At 38.9% G+C, this 24,729-nt stretch overlaps 1 protein-coding gene across 6 annotated transcripts in view; it reads left to right on the top strand.

The window, feature by feature from the left end:
- RAPGEF2 (Rap guanine nucleotide exchange factor 2) overlaps positions 1-24,729 on the top strand; it is a 251,112-nt gene that overhangs the window by 93,198 nt on the left and 133,185 nt on the right. For all 6 annotated transcript variants that reach the window (XM_036992930.2, XM_036992931.2, XM_036992929.2 and 3 more), the window contains exon 4: positions 11,928-12,011. In XM_036992930.2, coding sequence (XP_036848825.1) covers positions 11,928-12,011 — 84 coding nt within the window. The remainder of the gene's footprint in view (positions 1-11,927; positions 12,012-24,729) is intronic.

The following is a 24,729-nucleotide window of genomic DNA, read 5'->3' as shown; positions in this document are numbered from 1 at the left end:
TAGGTACTTCGTGACTCCGGCACTCTGCCTTCTTAGGGAAGTCTGGGTGACGACCCACACTTCCCAAGAAATTCCGACTCATATACGAGTTTCCGCAGACCACCAAGGATCATCGGGGACGCCCTTTGTCTCCTTGCAGTATGCCTCCAGTCCGAGGATCTCCGTTCGTCTTCCCCTGTTTGTCTCCTTCTCTGTCCTTTAGCCATGGGAGCCTCCTCATCCCTCCCTGAAAGTTCACCTCTTGAATGCCTGCTTAAGCATCTGGCTACCCTCTCCCTGATGCCTGATATAAAACCAAAACTTCTCCGTAAATATTGCTCCCAAGATTGGCCGACATACCCCCTAGACAATAACAACCAATGGCCCGCAGGGGGAACTCTTGATCCTAACATCACTCGCGATCTTTTTAACTACTGCCAGCGCCTGAAAAAAATGGAAGGAGATTCCCTATATTGAAGCTTTCCGCCTCCTCCTCTCCCCGCCCCCTCCCAAGTTCTCCTAGCCTGCAAGCCACCACCCCCGCAGAAGCCTCCCGTTCACTCCCTTCCCCTTCTTCTCCTACAACAGCCCTTCTTCCTTCCTCCCCAACCATCTCCTCCCCCATCTTACCTCCTCCACCTTCATTCCCTGCAGATTAAGCCTGAGCCTTTCAGCCCCCCTTTAACTAGGTCCCAGGGGCCTCCTCTGTCTTTGCCCTCATCACCTGTTTCTCCCCTGTTAGGGACCGCCTTTGTCTTCTCACATGTTTGTAGGGAGAATGGGAAAGCACCTTCCCCCATGTCTGAATGCAGCATGGAAAAGCACAAGCTAGAGAACAACCGGTGCAGTCCTTAGACGTTATCTGTCCACAAAAACATATCTTGCCAAGACTCCTCACTCTGAAAATAGGGAGACCTTGAAGATGTGTAGAAACACCGCCCCTGCTTCTAAATATGCCCTTCCCCCACTTGCGGATGTGGCAGGAATGGAGAACAAAGAACATTCTGTTTACGCATTCCATAAGCAATTAACTAGAGCCCTGCTGCAGCTCAGTTAGTAGAGTGTGGGACTCTTAATTCAGAGTCATGAGTTCAAGCCCAACTAGAGCGGCAGAAGTAAGCAGCTGAGCTGCTAGCTGGCGACATGTGGGTCCGATTCTATCTTTCTTTATTTTCTTTGCCCCCCTTCTGCACTTCAGGACCTGCTCGACTAGGCACGGCTAGACCGCGTCACTCCCCCACAGACTGAGCCAGAACCCTTAAGTCCCCCTCAGACTCAGTCCCGAGAGCCTCCCAAAATTATCGCCCCCCTCCGGGAGGTAGCAGGATCCGAAGGCATCGTGCGTGTTCACGTCCCTTTCTCCTTAAGAGATTTAGCCCAACTAGAGAAACGCCTAAGTTCCTTTTCCACTGATCCCATGACATACATCAGGGAGTTTCAATAGACCCTCCAGTCTTACAGCCTCACACATCATGACATTTTCATGCTCCTGGCCAATACTCTCCTCCCTGAAGAGCGGAGACGAGTTTGAGACTTCGCCCAAACGCAGGCTACTGAAACCCACAGGACTGACCCCACCTATCCCCCTGGCCCCACTGCTGTCCCCGAACAAGACCCACACTGAGATTATAACACCGCCATGAGACTCCGCTCTCGAGATATTTTTGCCTCCTGCTTAATAGCAGGTCTGAAAAAGGCAGCTTGTAAAGTAGTCAATTTTCAAAAGCTCCAAGACATAATTCAAAAGAGAGACGAAATCCCCTCCAAGTTCTTAGACAGACTCACTCAAGCCCTATTACAGTATACCAGCCTGGACCCAGAAACACCTGAAGGAAGACATGTCCTTATGACATACTTCCTAGCTCAAGGCTACCCCGACATTAAAGCTAAACTCAAAAAGTTAGAACAGGGCCCCACTACCCCAAAGACTAAAATACTAACAGTAGCCTTTAAAGTCTTCCATAAGCGGGAGGAGGAGAAAGAACGCCGTAAACAAAAGGCTGATCAGGCTAATTTCCAAATGTTGGCCCAGCTGATAAAACCACAACCTGGGCACCCCTCTACAAACAAGTCCCCCCCAGGAGCTTGTTTCAAGAGTGCAAAAGAGGGACATTGGTCAAGGGCGTGCCGCTCCCCCAGATATCCTACCACCCCATGCCCCAGATGCCACAAAAAGGGCCACTGGGGGTCTGATTGCCCAACCACCCGAAGGGGAGGCTGGACGAACAACCCCCATCCTAAGCCCGCCGTAGTGGGGCTGGCAGAAGAAGATTGATGGGGCCCGGGGGCTTCTCACCCAACCATTTCCATCAACAGGAGCCCAGGGTTACTTTAACAGTAGACGGTCGCCCCATCTCCTTCCTCCTAGACACAGGAGCCAGCTTCTCAGTCTTGCGAGAATACCGGGGCCCTACCATGCCTGCCATTACTCCTATAGTCAGGGTAAGAGGTAAACAGATTTTCCCATTAAACCCCCCCCCCTCTTTATGCACAATCCAAGACAATCCCATACCTTTCTCCCACTCCTTCCTGGTTATGCCCCAGTGTCCCATCCCTTTACTAAGATGGGACATCCTTTCCCTCCTCCACATTTCCATAACTATATCCACTCCCACAGCCCCCAGTACTCCCTTTCTGATGGCCCTCATAGCCAACAACCCCCCTCTACCAAATGAAAGCTCCGATTCTGCCCTCATACACCCTGTAAATCCCCAAGTTTAGGACATTACAAGCCCTTCCGTGGCCCTATGTCCCCCTGCCTCTATCAAATTACGTGACCCCTCTCAGTATATCTGTCAGGCCCAATACCCCCTAACCACTTCAGCCCTCATAGGCCTCCAACCCATCATTCAAGATCTCTTAAACAAAAATTACCTCAGACCCACTCACTCCCCATTTAATACCCCCATATTAGCTGTTAAAAAAACCAACAGATCTTTCCGCCTTGTCCAAGACCTTCGCCTCATCAACATAGCCGTTGTCCCTATCCATCCCTTAGTTCCAAATCCATACAGCCTTTTATCGCAGATCCCTGCCTCGGCTTCCCACTTCTCAGTCCTAGATCTCAAGGACCCATTTTTCTATCCCTCTAAGCCCCTGCTCCCAAGATTTTTTCATCTTCACCTGGACGGACCCATACACAAGACATTCTGAACAACTCACTTGGACAGTTTTGCCACAAAGCTTCCGAGATAGTCCCCATATTTTTAGACAGGTCCTAGCTCAGGACCTCAAACAGTTTCATCATGATCACTCCAAGTCCACCTTATTATAACATATGAACAATCTTCTACTCTGCAGTCTCTTGTGAGAACAGTCTCAACTTGACACTGCCTCCCTACTTAACCTTCTAGTGTCCAGAAGTTACCGAGTATCCCCCATCAAAGCTCAAATCTCTTCCCCTCCTGTCACTTACCTCAGATTCCTTCTATCTCAACAAAGAAAGTCCATTACCTTAGACAGAAAATGGCTCCTCTCTGACCTGCCCATTCCCAAAACCAAGACAGAAATCCTTTCCTTTCTAAGCCTGGCTAGATATTTTAGAGCGTAAATCCCTAACTTCTCCCTGCTCCCTGTTGGCAAGACCCCTATACGACCTCAGCAAGAGCCCCCCCTAAAAAACCATTATCCTCCTCACCCTGACACTCCTTCATTAAGCTCCGTCAAGCCCTTGTGGAAGCCCCAGCTCTCCATCTTCCTGATTTGTCGAAGCCCTTCTCATTATACATTCATGAGAGGTCCAGTCAAGCTCTAAGAGTCCTAGACCAATATTATGGCCCATCCTTTGCCCCAGTAGCTTATCTCTCCAAGCAATTAGACCCCACAGTTCGGGGATGGGCCCCCTGCCTATGAGCATTAGCCGCTAGACAGCTCTTGCAGAAAGAAGCTCATAAACTGACATTCAGGGCGCCCCTTACCATTGTGTCCCCACATCACCTAAAAGATCTCTTAACCTACAAAAGTTTACAGACTCTCCCTCCCTCCAGACTCCTGACCTTACTGTCCTCTTTCCTCCAAAATCCCGTTCACCCCCTTTGCCATCCATACCCAAATCATGACTTTTTCCTCCTTTACTGCTCTCTCGCTTTTTTTCCTCATTCCTATTGTCTTCCCCACCACCCCAACCTCCTTTGTATGGCAATTCAAAGTCAGAGAGACTTAAACACAGCATCAAACAAAAGTTACTGCCCTCATTGCCACACCAGACTGCCCTCTGAAAAGCTGCTCTGAGCCTTTATACCTCCACTTTCCTCCCTCCACCGAAGTGTTCACTAGCAGCTACCCTTATTCTCCCTACCTCTGCTTCCTCTATGACCAAAAACAAGCCTATTGCAGGCGATAGCCAGACACCTACAGGAGATGTCCCTACTGGTCTTGTGCCATTCACTACATGAGTAACTCCCGGTACCCACAGTATTACTCCTCCAACCATTTCATGAAATATCCCAACGGCTCATTCTCCTTATCAATCCCAGATCCCTGGGACTCTCGATGAGCTGCCAGAGTCACAGCCTCAGTTTACTATGGGGGGGTCCTCGACCCCCACGGTACCCTTCATATCTCTCAAAAGTATGTTCCCTCTCATTCCCAGATCTCTCAAGTTGCATCAGATATCAGACATTCCGAAAAAGTCATTATCCAAACTCTTGACGGCGCCTCTTCATCTTCTTATCCCCGCCCCTCTTCCCATTTCTCCTACTCTTCATTACAGCTCATTCAGGACACCACCATCTTTCTCAACCACACCCTTAACACAGCCAATTGTTTCTTGTGCGCATCACTACAGCGCCCACTGCTGGCCGCCATGCCCCTTAATATTTCCAACTACTCCTTCCATGCAGAAAGACAACCCCTCTGCCCCCTGGCAGACATACTCCTATGAGAACCAGAATACGCAGATAATCTCACCATCCACCACTGTGTAGGCCCAACTCCACCCCCCTCCAGCGCATTTCACTGCCTATCTATCTACACCCCTACCTCCGGCTCTAAGACTTTTATGCAACCGGGACAAGTCTCTTGGTGTAATGGCAGTCTTTTCAACTCAGTGTCTCTCAACTCCGATACACCCTGCATTCTCGTCACCCTAATCCCACAGCTTACACTTTACAGCATGGCAGAATTTCTTGAGCTCCAACCTCCCTTGCCCTTGTGCACAAAAAGGGCTGCTTTCCTTCCCATCATGGTCGGTATCTCTTTAACCACCTCAGCCATTGGGGCAAGGTTTTCAGAAGAAGCCTTTAGTCACTCTCTATAGGCAGTTAGAGATCTCAATGCCAAACTTGAGGGAGCCCTGACATCCACTGCCGATTCCGTAGCCTCTCTCCAAAGACAGGTCACTTCGCTAGCTAAAGTCAACCTTCAAAACCGGCGGGCCCTAGATCTGCTTACAGCCGAGAAGGGCGGCACCTGCGTCTTCCTCCAAGAAGAGTGCTGCTATTACATCAACGAATCCGGCATTGTAGAAACTGACATTACCAAACTCACTGACCTTGCTTCCAGTCTCCACTCTGCTTCCAATTCCAACCCATTCTCGTCAATACTAACAAACCCCCTCCTCACCTGGCTCTGGCCCATCACAGGCCCCATAATAATCATTCTTCTCACCTGTCTCTTCTTACCCTGTATAATAAAGTTCATCAAATCCCAAGTCAGAAAAATCTCTAATCAAGCTTTCAACCAGTTTTTACTCAAGAACTACCAGCTTCTGGCCACAGAAGATCCCTCACCCTCACGTGACCTCCTCACCACATGCTGAGATGGACCTCTCTCTCCACTGGAAACTGTTCCTGGAAACAATGGCCGCAGACGCCTAGCTCCTGACACCCATATCCTCTTAGCACCATTGGAATCAACAGGTCCTCAACCTGTGGTTACAGGGAACCTTCATTGATTTCCAACCTGAAGAAGTCCACATCTACTCATCCTTACTGTGAGGAATCCTATCAACCCTTTCCTCCCAATCCTCAAACCCTCACTCCCTTCTACGCCCCTGTTCAGCAAGAAGCAGTCAGAGAAAAAGCAACGTCCACAAACCCATAGAGGAGAAAGGGGGAATGAAGGGTCCCCACCAGTAAGATGGCAAACTTCCGGCTTCTCTTCGGGGTCCTCAGTTCCCGCCAGCTCCACCTGAAGCCCAATCACCTCTCGCCCCCCTCCCAATCCCAGCACCTAGCCAACAGCCACCAGCCCCGTAGAAGTGACACCTCAATCAATTCATGCCCCTTCCTATATAACCCAGCACCTTTCCCTAATAAAGCGAAACTCTCCGGTGAATTGCTGCTATGTGTCACTCCTTTCCTTTCACTCCCTGGTTAAGCTGTTACTGTGTTAATTTAGCTTTTTGCCTTATTTTAATAGTAGCTGAGTCTATATCCTAACTAATTAATTTGATAAACTTAACTATATAAAATAAAATAACCTATACATGGCAAAAAGCATAATAAAATAAGTCAGAGGATAAGCAACAAATGGGAAAAATGTATTCACAGCTCATGTTTTAAAAAGGCTAATTTTTTTAGGTGCTTCTAGATAAGAAAAAGTGCTACAACCTCACAGAAAATAGGCTAAAAATTATAAACTGATTTCACAGAAAAAGATATAACTCATGAAAATAGAAAAAGAGGCTATTATAATAAGAAAAAGAAATGAAAAATGTAATTATACTAAGATACTATTTCATCAAGCATGTTGGCAGAAACCCAGGTTGATACAAAGCCTCAGTGATAGAATGCCTGTGCCCTCTCCCCTGTATTCTGCCCCTCCCGCACTCTGCTCTGGTCACACCGCACTGGCCTACTTGTTAAGCAGTGTCAGCCTGTGCCTTCGCACCTATGCCCCCATCCTCTCTGCCCTTTTCCTGGAATGCTACTCCTGAAGGAATCACTTAACTATTTCTTGTCCATTGCTCAGATGTGCCCTTCTCAGTGAGACTTGTTCTGACCACCCATTTAAAACCAGAACACTCCACTCCCATTTTTCTTACTCTATACTATTTTTTCCCCACAGAGCTCTAATTTATAATTTATAAATTTATTATTTTTATTTGTCATCTGTATTGTTGACCGGAATATAAGCCTCGTGAAGGCAGGGATCTTTCGTTGTTGTTCCTGAAGTATCCTAAGTGCCTAGAACAGCCCTCATTGTGACACTGTTAAACATTGGTTAAATAAATGTTACTGGCTCTGTTGGTAAAACTGTGGGGAAGCAAGAAGGCAATTAAATTGCCAAAAACCTGTGGAGGACAATTTGACAGTATTTATCAAAATTTCAGTTTGTGTACCCTTTGACCCACCAGTTGTACTTTCTAGTTACTAGTTACAGTTACTACTATATGTACAAGATTATTCACTGCATCTTTAACATTTTTTAAAAAATAATTGTATATGATTAACAACAATTGAATTGACTTCCTAGTAGGGGATTGTTTAAGTCAAATAAGGCACATCCCCAAGAAAGCTGTCTTCTGACAAGTTCTTTGATAGTTAGTTAGCCCAAGGGAAAGAACACTGGAGTGAGCTCTCTTTTCTGTAAAAAAAAAAGAAAAGATGGTGGAAGGAATGAGAATATATGTCTTTTTTTTGTTTGTTTGACATAATGCTTTGTTTTTTTCCCCTTAATTCCTTCATGGTACTTCTCTGATAGGGGATTTCCTATATTAGGGTGGAGTTAACATGAATAATTTTGCAAGGGTGGCCTTTGAGAAGGCCCTGAGAGATCACTAAAGCTCCACTTAATTAGGTACTTAGCAGTAAAATTTCCCTTTTTCTATGAATTTTATTTCTGTATCACTTTATAATTTTATATTTATTTTAATTATAATTACTTCATTACATTTAGCTGCTACTACTATAATCAACAATTTTAAGTGTTGCAGCTATCAATCCACTGACCAATAAGACATCATATTCTGCCTGAGAGTCATATTTAGCTAAACTTTAATAGCTTAAAAAGAGGCAGAAAAATGATGTAGTAAAATGACTTTCATTGATACTAAAATATATTTACCAGTGATGATTTTTTATTTTCTTCCTATGCTCATATCTATTTTCTAATTTTTTTATTGTTATTATCTATAAAACTGCATCCTTGTCTTGTTTCTGATCTTAGGTGAAAAGCTTTCAGCTTCTCGCTGTTAAGTATGATGTTGGCTGTGGGTTTGTCATATATGGCCTTTATTATGTTGAGGTACTTGCCCTCTATACCCATTTTGTTGAGAGTTTTTATCATGAATGGATGTTGAATTTTGTCAAATGCTTTTTCAGCAACTATGGAGATGATCATGTGTTTTTGTCCTTTTGGTTGATGTTTTGGATGATGTTATGGATTTTCAAATGTTGTACCATCCTTTCATCCCTACTTGATCAAGAATAAATTGTGCTTGATCATGATAGATAATTTTTTAATGTATTTTTTAATTCGGTTTGCTAATATTTTATTGAGTATTTTTGCATCTATGTTCATCAGGGATATTGGTATGTAATTTTCTTTTTTTGTACTGTTTCTGCCCCATTTTGATATTAGAGTGATGCTGGCCTCATAGAGTGAGTTTGGAAATATTCCCTCTTCTGCTCTTTAGAAAACTTGAATGAGGATGGGTATTAGGTCTTCACTAAATGTTTCTCGATTTTATTTATTTCTGCTCTAATCTTTATTATGTCCCTCCTTCTACTGACTCTGGGCCTCATTTGTTCTTCTTTTTCTAGTTTCATTAATTGTGAGTTTAGACTGCTTATATGGGATTGTTCTTCTTTCCTGAGGTAGGCCTGTATTGCAATATACTTTCCTCTTAGCACAGCCTTCGCTCCATCCCACAGATTTTTACAGTGTTGAATTATTGTTGTCATTTGTCTTCATATATTGCTTGATCTCTGTTTTTATTTGGTCATTGATCCATTGGTTATTTAGGAGCATGTGGTGAAGCCTCCATGTGTTTGTGGGATTTTTTCATTTTCTTTATGTAATTTATTTCTAGTTTCATACCTTTGTGGTCTGAGAAACTCGTTGGTACAATTTCAGTCTTTTTGAATTTACTGAGGCTCTTTTTGTGGCCTAGTATATGATCTATTCTTGAATATGTTCCATGTGCACTTGAGAAGAATGTGTATTCTGCTGCTTTTGGGTGTAGAGTTCTATAGATGTCTGTTAGGTCCATCTATTCTAATGTGTTGTTCAGTGCCTCTGTCTCCTTGCTTATTTTCTGTCTGTTTGATATGTCCTTCAGAGTGAGTGAAGTGCTGAAGTCTCCTAGAATGAATACATTGTATTCTATTTCCCCTTTTAATTCAGTTAGTATTTGTTTCACATGTGTAGGTGCTCCTGTATTGGGAGCATAGATATTTATAATGGTTATATCTAATTGTTGGATTGACCCCTTTATCATTATGTAATGTCCTTCTTTGTCTCTTGTGACTTTCTTTGTTTTGAAGTCTATTTTGTCTGATACAAGTACTGCAACTCCTGCTTTTTTAAATCTCTCTATTAGTTAAATGAAATATCTTTTTACATCCCTTCACTTTTAGTCTGTGTATGTCTTTGAGTTTAAAGTGAGTCTCTTGTAGGCAGCATATAGATGGGTCTTGTTTTTTTATCCATTCAGTGACTTTATGTCTTTTTATTGGTGCATTCAGTCCATTTACATTTAGGGTGATTATCAATAGGTATGTACTTATTGCCACTGCAGGCTTTTAGATTTGTGGTTACCAAAGGTTCAAGGTTAACTTCCTTACTCTCTAAGAGTCTAACTTAACTCACTTAATATGCTATTAAAAACAATCTAAGGGTTCTTTTCTGTTTCTCCTCCTTTTTCTTCCTCCTCCATTCTTTATGTATTAGGTATCATATTCTGTACTCTTTGTCTATCCCTTGATTGACTTTGGGGGGGATAGTTAATTTAATTTTGCATTTGCTAGTAAGTAGCTGTTCTACTTTCTTTACTGTGGTTTTGTTACCTCTGGTGATAGCTATTAAACCTTAAGAACACCTCCATCTATAGCAGTCCCTCCAAAGTAGACTGTAGGGATGGTTTTTGGAGGTAAATTCTCTCAGCTTTTGCTTATCTGAAAATTGTTTAATCCTTCCTTCAAATTTAAATGATAATCTTTCCAGATAAAGTTATCTTTGTTCTAGGCCCTTCTGCTTCATTGCATTAAATACATCATGCCACTCCCTTCTGGCCTGTAAGGTTTCTGCTGAGAAGTCTGACTTTAGCCTGATGGGCTTTCCTTTGTATGTGATCTTTTTTCTCTCTCTTGCTGCTTTTAAGTCTGTCCTTATCCTTGATGTTTGCCATTTTAATTAGTATATGTCTTGGTGTTGTCTTCCTTGGGTCCCTTGTGTTGGGAGATCTGTGCACCTCCATCGCCTAAGAGACTATCTCCTTCCCCAGATTGGGGACGTTTTCAGCAATTACCTCCTTAAAGACACTTTCTATCCCTTTCTTTCTCTCTTCTGCTTCTGGTACCCCTATAATGTAAATATTGTTCCATTTGGATTGGTCACACAGTTCTCTTAATATTCTTTCATTCTTAGAGATACTTTTTTCTCTCTGTGCCTCAGCTTCTTTGTATTCCTTGTCTCTAGTTTCTATTTCATTTATCTTCTCCTCCACCGTAGCCAATATGCTTTTAATATCCTCCATTGTGCTCTTCAACGATTGGATCTCTGACTGGAATTCATTCCTGAGTTCTTGAATATCTTTCTGTACCTCCATTAGCATGTTAATAATTTTTATTTTGAACTCCCTTTCAAGAAGAGTCATGAGGTCCATGTCATCTTTATCAGGGGTTATATTAATTTTACTCTGTACCAGGTTCCTTTGGCATTTCATATTTGTGTATGGCACCCTCTAGATCCAGAAGCTCTACTCTCTGGAGCTGCTCAGCCCCTCAAGCAATGTTGGGGTCACAGGAGAGTGGGCTTGTTGCCTGGGGGGAGGAAAGAGTTGTTTCCTGCTTCCTGGCTGCTGTGCCTGTCTCCATTGCCTGAACCAGTGGGCTGAGCACACAGGTATAAAATAAGCTTTTGTCCCAGAGCAGCCAGATATGGATCCCTGCTTTCCACAAATGGCTGGAATCTCAGTCTCTCCAGGAATTCTACCTGTCTTTAGCTTTCCAACCCCGTAATCATGAGAGTATCATGAAAGCACCATGAAATGTAGGTTTGTGCTCCCAGATCAGATCTCCGGAGTTAGGTATTCAGCAGTCCCAGCCCCCATTCCCTCTCTGCTCAGTTTCTCTTCCTCCCCCCAGTGACCTGGGGTTGGGAAAGGGCTTGGGTCCCCCAGGCCACAGCTTTGGTACATTACCAAGTTCATGAGGTCTGCTCTTTTCTCCAGGTGTATGCAGTCTGGCACAGTCCTCTTTCCTGTTGCTCTCTCAATATTAGTTGTATTAATTATATTTTCATATTATATGCGGTTTTAGGAGGAAGCCTCTGTCTTGCCTCTGTCTCTCCTCTCACACTGCCATCTTTAATTCTTGAGTCTGTATGTCCATTTTTATATGCATATGCATAAAACAATTCTTGAAGAATATCCAACAAGTGTGGTAGAGAAATGTGGGAGCTTGGGAGACAGGGAAAGAGTTGAGAAGACTGAGTTTCACTGCCTACTTCTTTATATTTTTTTGTTTTATGAAGCATGGGAAAGTATTTTTGGTTCAAAAAAATTAAGCTAAAAAATAAAACTTGGGAATATGGGTGCTATTGGTCTAAGGAACATTTTAAACATTTAAATATACTGGTAAATATCTTCAGCCTATTTGGGGTATAAAAAATAATTTAAAAAATGATTTCAATAGTTGGATAATAATATTTTCATGTATGTATTTATGCTGTTTCATTGTTCTTCATGGTTCAGAAAGTAACATGGTGCTACAACATGCTGTAAATGTTTTGATTTTTTTCACTGTTATAAGTAATCATCTGATTATCTTATCTTTTCTTTTCAGTCCTGATGATATTGGAACCTGCTGGTATATCCTTCTCTCTGGTTCCGTGTTCATTAAGGAATCCATGTTTCTTCCAAGAAGCAGGTATTGTATAGACATTTTGTAGCAGATAATCCATAAGGCTTGAATTTCTTTGCAAAATTTAGTTCTTTTGCAGAATTCTCCTATCTTCCTACTTTCTCTTCCTACACAAAGCAAGGTAGTACTTTGTGGTGTTGATACATAAATCTTTAAGAAAGGACTGTTTTATGTTGTAAACACTGTTCTAATCTCTTTAACTAAGAGCAAGAACAAAAGACTTGCTGGTGATGGGCCCATCTGATACAGGAACATGTCAAGCTAGTTTAGGACACATTTGTTCATAGGGAATAAAATCTGCCTGTATAACAGGCAGTCTCATAAACATCTAAACAGAGGCAAAGAGAGTTCATTGAGACCACATGAGACTAGATATGGAAAGCCAGGAATTGACTTTTCTGCCTCTCAGGACCATATGGTCTCTCATTTTTGCATCTGTCTGTGGACTGGCTTCCCACTCTCTAAGGCTATTAATGTCTTTCTCCCTGTGACTTTGGCTTGGATGTGCCATCTCTTGATTTATGACCTTATGTCTCTAATGTTTACATGTCATTTGACTATAGTGCCTTTGTCTTTCCTTTGGGTTCTTCAAGCTGCAATCTAATTAGCTGGGCTTGGGGTAGATGTGTACCTAGTTCCAATCAGCTATGGCCAGAGAAGGTTAGGGCACATCTGTTTCATACGTGGCTGCCCATGTTCAGGTTCCCTGACTGAGAGTGTCAGCTACTAAGTTTCAGTAGTTATTTTTCTCCCTACCTGTATACTTTTCATAATTAAATTATTTTGACTAAAGATTTAAAAATGTTAGCTGATTAAATATCTTGATTTAAAATTACTAAATAAATATTATTTAGATTGGCTAAGTTTATTTAAACATAGTGATCTCTCCTCCTCCCCACTATCTGTAAGCTACCTCTAACATAAGTATTAAAATATATTCTTCATAAATAATTCTGAATGAGTCAGGGACATGTTAAGGTTCTCTTTTAAAGATGTGAACAAATTCTATAAAAAGTCAGACTAAAAAGTCAGAGTGAGACAGGGAGAGGTGATTTATATCAGCTTGGGTATGATAATAGAAGGTGTTTGGGATGGCCTCTGGCAGCCGGAATCGTAGTGAAAGAGCGCCAGAGGCTCACTGCATCTAATGAAAAACAATCTCCAGTACAATTCCCATGCCCTCTGTGCCCTTCTACTTCTCTGATACCGGATTGGCAGGCATTAGTCTCTTTGGAAAATGGCCCACGAGGGAGGGAATCTCTATTCCCTGTTTGTTGTCTTATAGTAGCAATAGTTATAGCAATGGTAATAGTGTTGGTGCTGGTAAGTAGTAATAAGTATATCCTTGATGATGGGGAAATAGCTACGGCTTCAGTAGTACTGTTTGCCCGCCACCATTTTAAATTCTTTCTGTGTATTGAATTACTTCATTTCATAAATATCCTTTGAGGTAGGTATAATTATTACCTGTCTTTTATGATGATGAAACTCTGGCAGTATTGGATGGTGGGTGGTTGTACCTCCTAGACATCAGCCTAGGAAGTCTGGAGTAACGCTGTGAATAATACAAAGAATTCTGTTTCCCAGAGGAATGGAAATGGTAGAGCGAACTCTTTTACCACTTCAAGCACAGGACTTACTTTTGGTCCCTTTTTGGAGACTCTATCTAAATCTATTTCTGAACTTGGAAGAAAGTTTGGACAAGCAATATTTAAGCATAGGTATATTTTTATAATTACATATAATTTTAATGTAAAAATAAATAATTGCTATATAAATTATCAAAGGTGAAGAAAAACATCACTTACAGTCTCTCATCCAAGATCATCATTCTCTAACACTGTAGTGTTTTTCCATCTTGTCTTATATGTATGTGTTCCATGTAACCAAAGACCATACCTTATAAACAACTTAATATCTTATTTCAATGAAAGAATATGTGTATGTAAATGCATTGCCTTGGAATAGTAAGAACTCTTTATGAAGGCTTACTCTATAATCTTTATGTCTGTTTAGTGTTCAATTATTTGAGCTGTTCAAAATTCAGTTAATAATTGTAAAGAGTAAATTTTTGATACTTATTGTAAATAATGCTATAATGAATGTGATTTAAAATTTATTCATCTTAAAGAGAACTGAGGTTAGTGACTTCCTCACCTTCTTGATACAAGGTCTGTTGTACAAACTTAAATCTACAGACCGAGGTCCTGGAACAATAAAGGAGACCATGATGGTCTTTCTTGACTACCAGACATCATCAGCTAGTCAAGTAACAGCTTGTTCTAACTTCTGGAAAAGGAACCTAATGTTCAGAAAACTGCTGTTCTAGAAAAAAGGGGACTTGCAGTTCAGACCTTTCTCATGAACACATTTGGACTCCATCTAATTATTTTAAACGATGATATAAGTTGCTTTTTCTCTGGCTGGATGTCAAATGCTTGCAAGGCAGTACTTTGATGGGATGGAGGAAGGAATGGCTTCCTCAGACTGAATGATAAGCTTGTGCTATATATAGGTTATTCCTTCATGTTGCACCTGGTGACATTTGCTCTATCCAAGTTGTTTGTTTTGCTTTGGAGATGTTGCCTTAGGAATAGTACTGAGATTGTTTTAATAAGAGTCTCTACTGGTACTATGATGAAAGTTGATGTTAGTGATTCATATATTTTTCTCTCTCCAGGAAATACTGAGGTTTCACTAAAGAATAGTATGGACTAGGTGTTATTAACAGTCTGGTTTTCTAAAAGAGCTGGTTATAGATGATTACATTTACTATGTTTTTATCATGTTAGTCTGGAAATTGGTTATCAGTATATATAATAAGGAACTTGATCATTCTCTTGAAAGTTTCAGCTTGTTGCAACAGGTAGTTCACTCTCAGCAGTTAGTTTTGAATCAAAGTACTTCAAACAACATTTTTATACTTTTAACTATTTCTTATGAAATTGTTTTGACACCTGATAACATCAAGTGAGAAGGGTAATGTACATTGCAAGAAAAACGTCATTTGGCTTCCAGATTTCATTAGCTTTATTGAAGTCCTCATCTGATTTAGATCAGCATTTTATGTTTTTATTTTTGTTTTCTGTTTAGTCAGGTAAGGGTTGTTATGGTTGCATAACTTTGGTTCAAACATGAATATTGTTCCTTGATAAGTTTATAACATTTATGGAGTCTGTGAATTCCTTTGTGACTCTGTGACCCCTTACTTTTCTCTACTCTGAGCAATTTCAGTGATATGAATGTTGTTTTTATGAATTTTATTGTAAGTTTATTAGAAACTTATATTGTAAAACATTGGTATTTGTATACTATATATCACTATAATGTTACTCTTACAATGTTATTACACATACCGTTATACTAAGAGAGCTAAACTCTTATTTGGAGTAAAAATTGTATTGAAGCAATGTAAAATTTAGTTATTTTTTTATTGAAGTCTTATGTGAAATAAATTCAGTTTCTTTAATCAGAAAAGTGGTGAATTTAGGAGTGTGGTAAATGTTATTCTCATTCTCACTTAGGAAAATGTCAGAGGAGATGTTTGTCATAGATGTATGCAGAAATAATGTAAACTGTATGTGTTTTTCCAAGCCTGTAAACAAAGCTGTGTGGTCACTAAGTTGTGCAGGTTGTGTACAGCTCTCTGACATGCTATGTATTTTACATCCATAGTCATGGTAGATGGATATACTAAGATGACAGGCACAGGGCAGTGAATTACCTTGAGATGGAAGTTTTTTCCTCCCTAGTTTGTTTTACTTGCAAGAGTAGTGGACCTGGAAAGCAAAAGATGAAAATTGTCTTATAAAATTACAGGTTTAGATATGATTTTCTTAAAGTACTTTTGGCTTATTCTACATACTAGGCAGAAAATCATTAATAATGCTTATTGCCCTGATGTGCACTAAATGAGTGTATTTATGGAACTTTAATATAATTATTATATACTTTAAATTTTTTCACTTTTAAAATTGCCCCATTCTATGAATGCTAATGCCTATTTTATAGTAAAGTCATGGTATGACAACTTAGATTAATATGTTGTTTTTTTAGCTGCATGCTTCTTTGAAAGGCTGAGAGTTCTAATTTATATATTAAAGATAGACTGTGTTTCTAAACTTCCAGCTTTCTGTTTGGATTGTTTGTTAGAGAAGGAGATAGTTTACCAAGAATGTATATTAACTTACAGAGTTAGAATCCTTTTCTACTTAATTTATCAGTCAGTTTTATGTTTATTTGCAAAAACTAGTATGTAGACATTTAAGACATGAAACATTTTTGTTAAACAGACTCTTCTTTGAAATTACTTTGGTCTCAGACCTGGAAAAAATCACTCATTAAAATCTTGAGCCTGATTTTCTCAATAGAATCAATTTATTGTAGAAGTGTTAAGAGCCTTTTAATAAAAATGGTCATGCACACCATATTTAATCATAAATAATATTTTTAATGTTATGATAGGTAAAAACTTTATATATTTTTCATATGTGGAGCAATTGGTAAACAGTCTCTTAACTTCAGATAGATGTGGTGCTAGGGTAGGGACTGTAAGACTGAAGGAAAAGGTCAACCGAACTGGCTTCAAGCCTAGGAACTTGGAAGATATCAAGAGAAGTAACTAAAGCGGGAAACCACAGGGATTGGGGACAAAGACCTATACAGAGGGGTGGAGGCTTCCAATGCCATGAATATTCAGGTCAGCTCTTCTCAGGCAGCAGACTTAGAATAAGCTGTACACTACAAGTATCATGAGAAGTTATGCTGTAACTGGCAAAGCAGTTACTGGGAACTGCTGAACATTGGAATGCCATCAGACTTTAGGATTGGTTCATGGGCCTTTTTCATATTCATGGATTATTCTGTCTCATTCTAAAAAAGGTTTGGTAGAGTTCAAATTTTGAGGCATACTACCATGTTAATTCAAACATTAGTTGAAACTTGCATTAAGTCCTACTGTGTGGTCTCCACATTAAGTTCTGGAATATATACAAAGGAAGCAAGATGGTGTACTCCCTGTTGTCATGTAATTTAATATCTGGCTGGGGAGGTGAAATGGTCATATATGAAACATGAAAATAATTGCCTTAGTTTCATTAAATAGTGCAGTATAAAAAGTTGATAGAGTGAAGACCACACAGAATGCAAATACCATGAGATTAGGGGTGTTTTAATGTATGTGGATGGTACTCGAGTGGCTCTTAAGGAAGTGACTTTTTTTTTTCCTTTTTTTTTTTTTATTGAAGGGTAGTTGACACACAGTATTACATTAGTTTCAGGTGTACAACACAGTGATTCAACATTTATATACATGATAATTCTAGCTACCAGCTATCACCGTACAAAGTTGTTACAATATTTTGACTATATTCCTTATGCTATACATTACATCCTGGTTACTTATTTATTTTACAATTGGAAGTCTGTACTTTTTTTTCTTTTGAGAGGGCATCTCATATTTATTGATCAAATGGTTGTTAACAAGGAAGTGACTTTTGAATTGGGTTTATGATATAAACTGTTGGATAGTGGTTGGAAAGGAAATCTGGACATAATAAAGACTATGTGTAATGGCACAGAAATAAGATTGAGGGAGGACCATCCAAATATGAATAATAGCTTGAGTGAAGGTACAAAATAGGATCCTTTATCTGAACAGAAGTGAACTTTAGGGTCTGAAATAGTTGCCAAAAGCATTGGTGATGGTGGCATTAATGAGAGGTCTAGTTTGTGAGGCTATGTAGCTTGGTTGGAAAGACCAGGATTGTTGTTAAGGTAGGTCTCAAGTAACATTGGCAGGAAGTTGGGACACATTGGCTGTGTCCATTTACAATTAGTGCTTCTCTTTTGTTGATACCAAGGATATCCACAGCTTAAAAATTAAAATTATGCTATGGTACTCTCAATAATCACATTTTAAATAAGAGCTGGCAGCTACAATGAGGATAAGAGAGGAAACATTTAACTGATCGGTTCTGGGAGGCTGAAATACTGTTCTCACTATGATTCACATGACAAACAATGAGCTACTTGGGTTTTAAAATCACAGGCCTACCTTCTGCTTGCCAGTGCTACATGGTAAGTTAATTGATTGTTCTGAGAACTTGCTAGTTTATTGCAGTAATGAAAGAGTGTGAAACAATGGAAGAATGGTTCTATATTAATGAGGTAGGGACTGAAGACACAATTAAATGTTCCTTATTTCATGTAAAGAGCTGTATAGGCTAGAAAACTATTTCTTGAAAGAGTACAGATTTGTTGTAAGTCATGTCATGCTTTACTGGAGATGGAGTATGGCATTTAAAAAAATAACTCAATGGTGGTTTTGTTATGGAAGGGGAACTTTATTGGACAATAAATGTATCCAAAAGGCATGAAAAGAAGTGAGGATCAGAGTTCTGGAAATTGTGCATTACAGGAAAGATTTACCTTCAGGTATTGCCAAAATTATCAATGGTAGCACAGATTGAGCATGGAAGGGAAAGCATAGTTATTGAAGAAGGACTGGGAAAAATTTTAAAAAGCAAAAGCAAAAACTATTAATCATCTTAAAATTGTCTTCACTGAATTTTAAAAATAACCTATTGGTCTCACATACCTTCCTTCCCATCATGGGAAGATATCAGTAATTTACAGGATTAAATGAGATGATATATAAACTTTTCATAAGTTTTCTTTATAACCTGTATTATTAGAAGTTATTTATTTCTTTAAAAGCAAAAATGTTCCCTCCATCCCTCCATTGCTTCTTGCCTTCCATCCCTTCTTTCAAGAGAAACCGTAATACTTTGTTTAATTCATATTTGGAATAACCTAAAGTTAGTTTATGATAGCAGAATCAGTAGAGGCTAATGAGTTATAAGAACTACTTAACTCAGAAATTGTTTTGTAAACTCACTATCACATTATTTTACAGAAGCAGGTGATTGGGGCCTATAGCTAGCCAGTTAAGGAAAATAGTTGTTGGTTAGGCAGGGACTCATAGAAATGTAGTTCAATTTTAACTTAAAAATGTTCAATTTGATTTATACATGTAAACATATGTATAATTGAATATATAATTGGATTAAAATAGACACATACTTCTTGTGTGTGAGTGAGAGAGGGAGACACAGAGACAGAGTCAGAGACCTCTTGTACTTGACTGTTTTCTCCTCAGTCTTACACAGTTATTTCCCCTGCACCTGATCCAGAAGCAGTTTAATAAAACTGACATACCTGTATTGAGAGTACCATTCTACTTCATAGGTTAAGTCATTATTAAGTTAAACAGATAGTCATCAAGAATGAACAGTAAATGTGTTGCTCTTTTAAAATAGTAATCTGTTAAACCTAATCATTACAAGGGGATAGTGTCCCCCAACTACTTATCTTAGAATTGTTTACCAGAAGGATCATCAAAAGTGATGAGTAAAATGGCTAGAACTGATTTCTAAAATCAAACATTTCTCTAGGCTATTGGTTACATCTTTTTAAGAGTGTCCTCAACTTCATTAATGAGCCTTTGTGTCCCGACCTCTGTTCTAAATCACTCACCTGCATTTCTTTCTGCGCATATCCTATCTTACTCATCTTACAAATATTAAGTACCTCTTAATGTGCCTGCTTAGAATATGGTGATGATGAAGCACACAGAGATCCTGCTCATGGCATCAAATCAAGAGATAAAAAGTGTTTTGAGAAGGAAGAGGGTCAGTTCGTCCAGTGTTGTAAGGAGAGTCATTAAGGTGAGAATAGGGACATGACCTTTGGGTTTAGCAACATGGAGTCATAGGTGACCTGAGTGAACCAGTCTCAGTGAAGTGGTGGAGCTGGCCAAGGAGATAATGGGAAGATAGGAATTTATGAAAGAAAAATTTCATCTCTCATTGTGAAGGGCAGCAGCGAAATGGAGTACTGGCTGGGAGTTGTGAAGACAAGAGGGACCTGTTTCTTTAAAATCAGAAGATGCCAAGTGTGTTTGTATGTTGATAGAAATGATCCAGTAGAGAGAGGTAAATAGATGATATAGGAAAGTGTGGAGGTTAATTACAAAAGTAGATAAAACCAATAAGGGGGCTAGTGTTAGTTTTGGAAAGAGTGTCACCCTTTTTTTAGGCTTACAATAAAAGCAGTAGGTCACTGGGTAGATTTGGGATTTCAATGGTGGGTATTTAGTAGTTTTGTCTAGAGAGAGAAGCTGTGAAACAAAGGGAGTGTTGAGTGCTCATTTGGTGTTTGTGGTCATAAATTCATGGTTTTTTGTTTGTTTTCCTAGCAACTTTCAACTGCTCAGGGCAGGCATGGAGAGAGGGTGGGTGGCTGGATGCTGCTGGGGTCTTGGCTTTGCCAGTGCGTACAACAGAGGAGAAGGTGCAGTCAGTTGCTAAGGGCATACCTGGAAGGCTGGGGCACCCATCTAGGTCCCATGAACTCTAGATACTCTGTCTGGAATGCAGTAAACATCTACAAATCTGCTTGACTGTCTGCTTTTTTATCTCTAATGGTTTTAATAAACAGCTTGTCCAACTACTCTAGAATCTGAGAGTCTCAGTTTGACCTCTTTTTCTCCCCAACAGTTGATATTTTTTTTAAGCAAATAACAAGAGTTAGAAATGACAGTATCTATCAGATCAACTGTCTGTTACCACTGCCAGTGCCTTTGTTCAGATGTCACGTGCTGTATGAAAGTAGCTCCCCATATGCCTTTAGTACTTCTTCCATAGTGTCACCACCATACCCTTGCTTAAAAGCACAAAATTTTTCTTGTTGATCCTTTGCATAATGAGCTTAAATTACTTCCATCTGCCAAACAGATAAAATCCAGACTCCTTAGTAGATGTACAGGGCAGCTCAAAATGTCTCCAGCTTACATATTCCTTACACTCTCTCCAGACACCCAAATTGATCACTGTGGTCTGAGCGTACCTGCACCAGCATTTCTCAGTTTGGGACATCCACCTCATTGTTGCCACTTTTACTGCTACCACTCTATCTACCTGTGAAAACCACGTGTTTTATTCTCTGAAAATCCTATCTTTTTATTCTTACCTGGATTAATCATCCCATATCCATACTAACTGTAAGGTTTTTCAAGGGCATAGGCTCTGTTATTCATCTTTACTTTTCCAGTGTTTAGCACATAGAAGGCATTTCATAAATATTTGTCGAGTCATACTGTTTAAATTAAGGATTATATTTTTAACTTGCCCTTTAAAAAAAAATGACCTGTAAAAGTGTTTAACAGTATTATGCTACCATATTCCCTTCTAGAAATAACTTTTCAATAATCTATGATTTATTGAAAAGACAGATTAATATAAAGGAGAAGAAGAGTCATGGAAAAGAATGAGACTGCAGCCTGTGGCGGGAAGAGTCTTGGGGAACTCTATGCCAGTCACTGTGCAGGGATACATGAGAGGGGAAAGGCAACCAGTGTCTCACTGGATATTATTTTGCTCACTGTTTCTACAATTTGTTTTATTATTCTAGTAAGTCCTTAGAATTTTTATACAATTACAATTTTATAATAATTACAATTAGTTGGTTTCATAAAACATAGCAGGGGCTACTTTTTCTCTCATGTGAAAGAACCTTGGAGGTTGATGGTCTAGGGTGGTTTGGTGGCTCCAAGTGAGAAAAGGTGCCAAACCCCCCAGCTGTCATGTGTGAAGTGGAAGCTAGAAGCAGGAGAAAAGGCAGAAGGGTAAAAAAGTTAACTTCCATCCAAATAAGATTTCTTGGAACAAAGCTTCTTTTTATATCATTGTCTAGATATAGTCAAATGACCACTTGGGCCACCCAGGAGCCTGACACATGTAGTCTTTTATTCTGAGATGCAACGTGCCTGCTAAAAATAATAATACAAAAATATCCTTCTAAGGAGGAAGAGGAGAGTAAATTTTGGAGTAGGCAACCAGCAGTCTCTGTTACACTTGCTCTTCAGTTTTCTTTCATGTTCTCTTAGTGTGTTAACTATCTTTCTTTGCTAGATCATCCTTTTCCTCAGCATTAGGTTCCCCTCTTTATCGGCTTACCAATATTCCCTCAGGTCTTACATCATCTGTAATTCCTCCTTGTCCTGCCTAAAGTTGACTCAGAATGTAGGTAGTCCCATGACACATACATAGAAGAAAAAGAAACGTTTTAAGGATTTTGAAGAAATGCTGGGAAAGAGTGCCAAATAAAGCAGATACAATTATGAGTAAATGTGAGCTTGGTTTCACTAGAGTTGATGTTATAGAAGGGGAGAGTTTAGTTGCACTTGATGTAAATATATCCTGTATGAATTTGAAATATGGGGTAGATCTCTAAGTTACGGGAACAGAGTAAAGTACATAAAAGATTTAATGGGGTTTGCTGAAACTTTCTCTTTTTGGGTATTTCTGCTTCAGTACAAAATGTCCTCATTCTGGAATGCTGGCATGATTTTTAACATGTAGACCACCCTTGCCCCTTTTAGGTCATACTCCACTGTGGTACCTGATGCACAGAGCAAAAGTGTTCTCTAGAGAGGGAGTTCAATTGCTGGATCAAGTTGGGAATTTGGTTGCTATAACTACAGCTTTGCAGATGTATTGTACATATAAATGTAGCTTACATATTCCTTAGAATACTGACATGAGTATTGTCTTCACAAAGTAAGTAGCCTTAAAGAGAAGACCTCTAATGTTTTTTTGTGTAAAGTTGATATATCACAGGTTGCTTGAAGTCTTAAGTCAGGGAATTTGTCACTTATGATTCTTGGTATAAATGAGTGTTTGCGTTCACCCTAGAAGTCCTTTTTTTACAGTGATGGTCGGATTTCTCTTGCAAAAGTAAATAATGTATTTCTTGAAGGTTTTAAGATCTGACGTGTCAATGAAATACAGTATTGTTTTTCTCTGCTAAAATGTTGAAATTATTTATCTGCTGCTAAGTGTCAAGGAACTCACAGCCCTTGTTTGTGCCACCGTTACTTTTGGGGGAGAGTTGATTTGGAAGCATATATTAATTACTGTTGCTCCGGTATGAGTTCATAGTGTCTTAAAATATAAATTTTAAGCTAAATTTTAATCAGCTAAATTTGTTTTTGTTTAAAGATGTATACTTTCAATATTGGGAACACTAACAAAATAGCAACTAAGGATATTGTTAAGAGATTGATACATGAAGCAAATTATACTTGGTGAGGTTGGAATGTCTTTATTAAAATAATTTCCAGTTCATCGTAATTCAGGAACCATCTATTTTACTTTACTGTGAATTAAATTATAAATGTATATTTTAACGACAACAAAATTATATACTTGAAGATTAAAGAAAATGACTTCATTTTATATTATCTACCCTACTTTAGTTTTTAGATGTACTGAAAATTCTTTAAAAGTACTCCCTGAAGAAACAGTTAAATACGGTGAAGTGATAGCTTAGTATATCACTGCATTCTTTATTTTAGAATTCAAATAAATAAAATGTGGGTTTAAAAGCTATCTAACTTTTGCCACACATTTATGGTAAAACAAGGGTTATGTATTTTTTGTAATTAGATATAATTCCTGCTTTTGAATGTTCATGTGTTATAGATCTACATAAACATTAAATAACTGTATTTTCTTAGTTATGCCTTTATCTAAATATTTTTTTGAATCAGATCTTTCAGGATAATTTTTACTTTATCTGTTATTTGTGGTTTATGTTTTATAGCTTTTTATAGCTGTAAACTGCTTAGTGTATCATTTTCATTCAGATAACTGCTATTTCTTACTTAGGCATTTTCAGATAATTTAAAAATTAGGGCAGTGGTCAAAATCTCACTTCCCTATGTTTTATTTTTATTATTATTGCTTCATTAAGGCAAATTCAGAAAACTGTTACTAAGTATTCATATTTCATTTAGCTTTGCAAATAGGAAAACTATAAATTTTAGAGTATTCCATTTCATCAACCTAAATCATGTATTTCAGGATATTTATATCAGAGGTTTAATAATATATATAGTCTAAAATAATTAAAATATTTGTTCAGAATTTGATGACCATTTCAGTTTACTACTTTGTCATCGGATCTTGAATTTTAACTGACATAATTTTTGAAACCCAGAATGAAGGGTTACCTGTGAATAGGGTCTTCCAGGTGTTATGATCATTATCCCATTTAAGTGAACTTTATTTTGAGGTATAATTGATATATATTAAGTGAACTTTAAAAAAACCTTTAAATGTAGTTAATTTTATTTATAGAAGCATCATTGTGGCTAAAGCAGAGATGTTTTTCAATGATTACCTATGATGGAGTATAAAGTATTTAGAGTCCTTCAAATATAAAACAGAAGAACTGCCTGATAACAACCCAGGACTAAGAAGTATGAATTTTAATTTTTCTAATAATATGCTTGTGTAAGTGGAAAAGACACTGGACTAGTGTCCTTCTGTTTGGCATTAGAGATGGTTAGAAGATAACATGGTACAAAATTATGAAAGGTAATTGACCAAGGCAAAAGTTTCCAAACTGGGCTAATTATTAGATTCACCAGGCTTAGAATGGGTAACATACTGATGCACAGGCCCTAGAGATTTTTTTCATTCACTGCAATCTGGATTGGATCTTACACTCTCGTTTTCAAAATTTACAAGCTGGTGTCAGTTAGATTTGAATTGAACTGAGAGGCTGTGTTAATGATTATGGAACCAGTGTATAACCATTGAGGTTTTAAGATCAGTAGAACAGGGATTCTGGAAGATTGGTAAAGCTGAGACCAGAGAGA

Source organism: Manis javanica, chromosome 3 (assembly GCF_040802235.1).
Source record: "Manis javanica isolate MJ-LG chromosome 3, MJ_LKY, whole genome shotgun sequence".
NCBI classification, from domain to species: domain Eukaryota; kingdom Metazoa; phylum Chordata; class Mammalia; order Pholidota; family Manidae; genus Manis; species Manis javanica.
The sequence above is the reverse complement of the archived record's forward strand: the minus strand, read 5'-3'. Positions and strand labels throughout refer to the sequence as shown.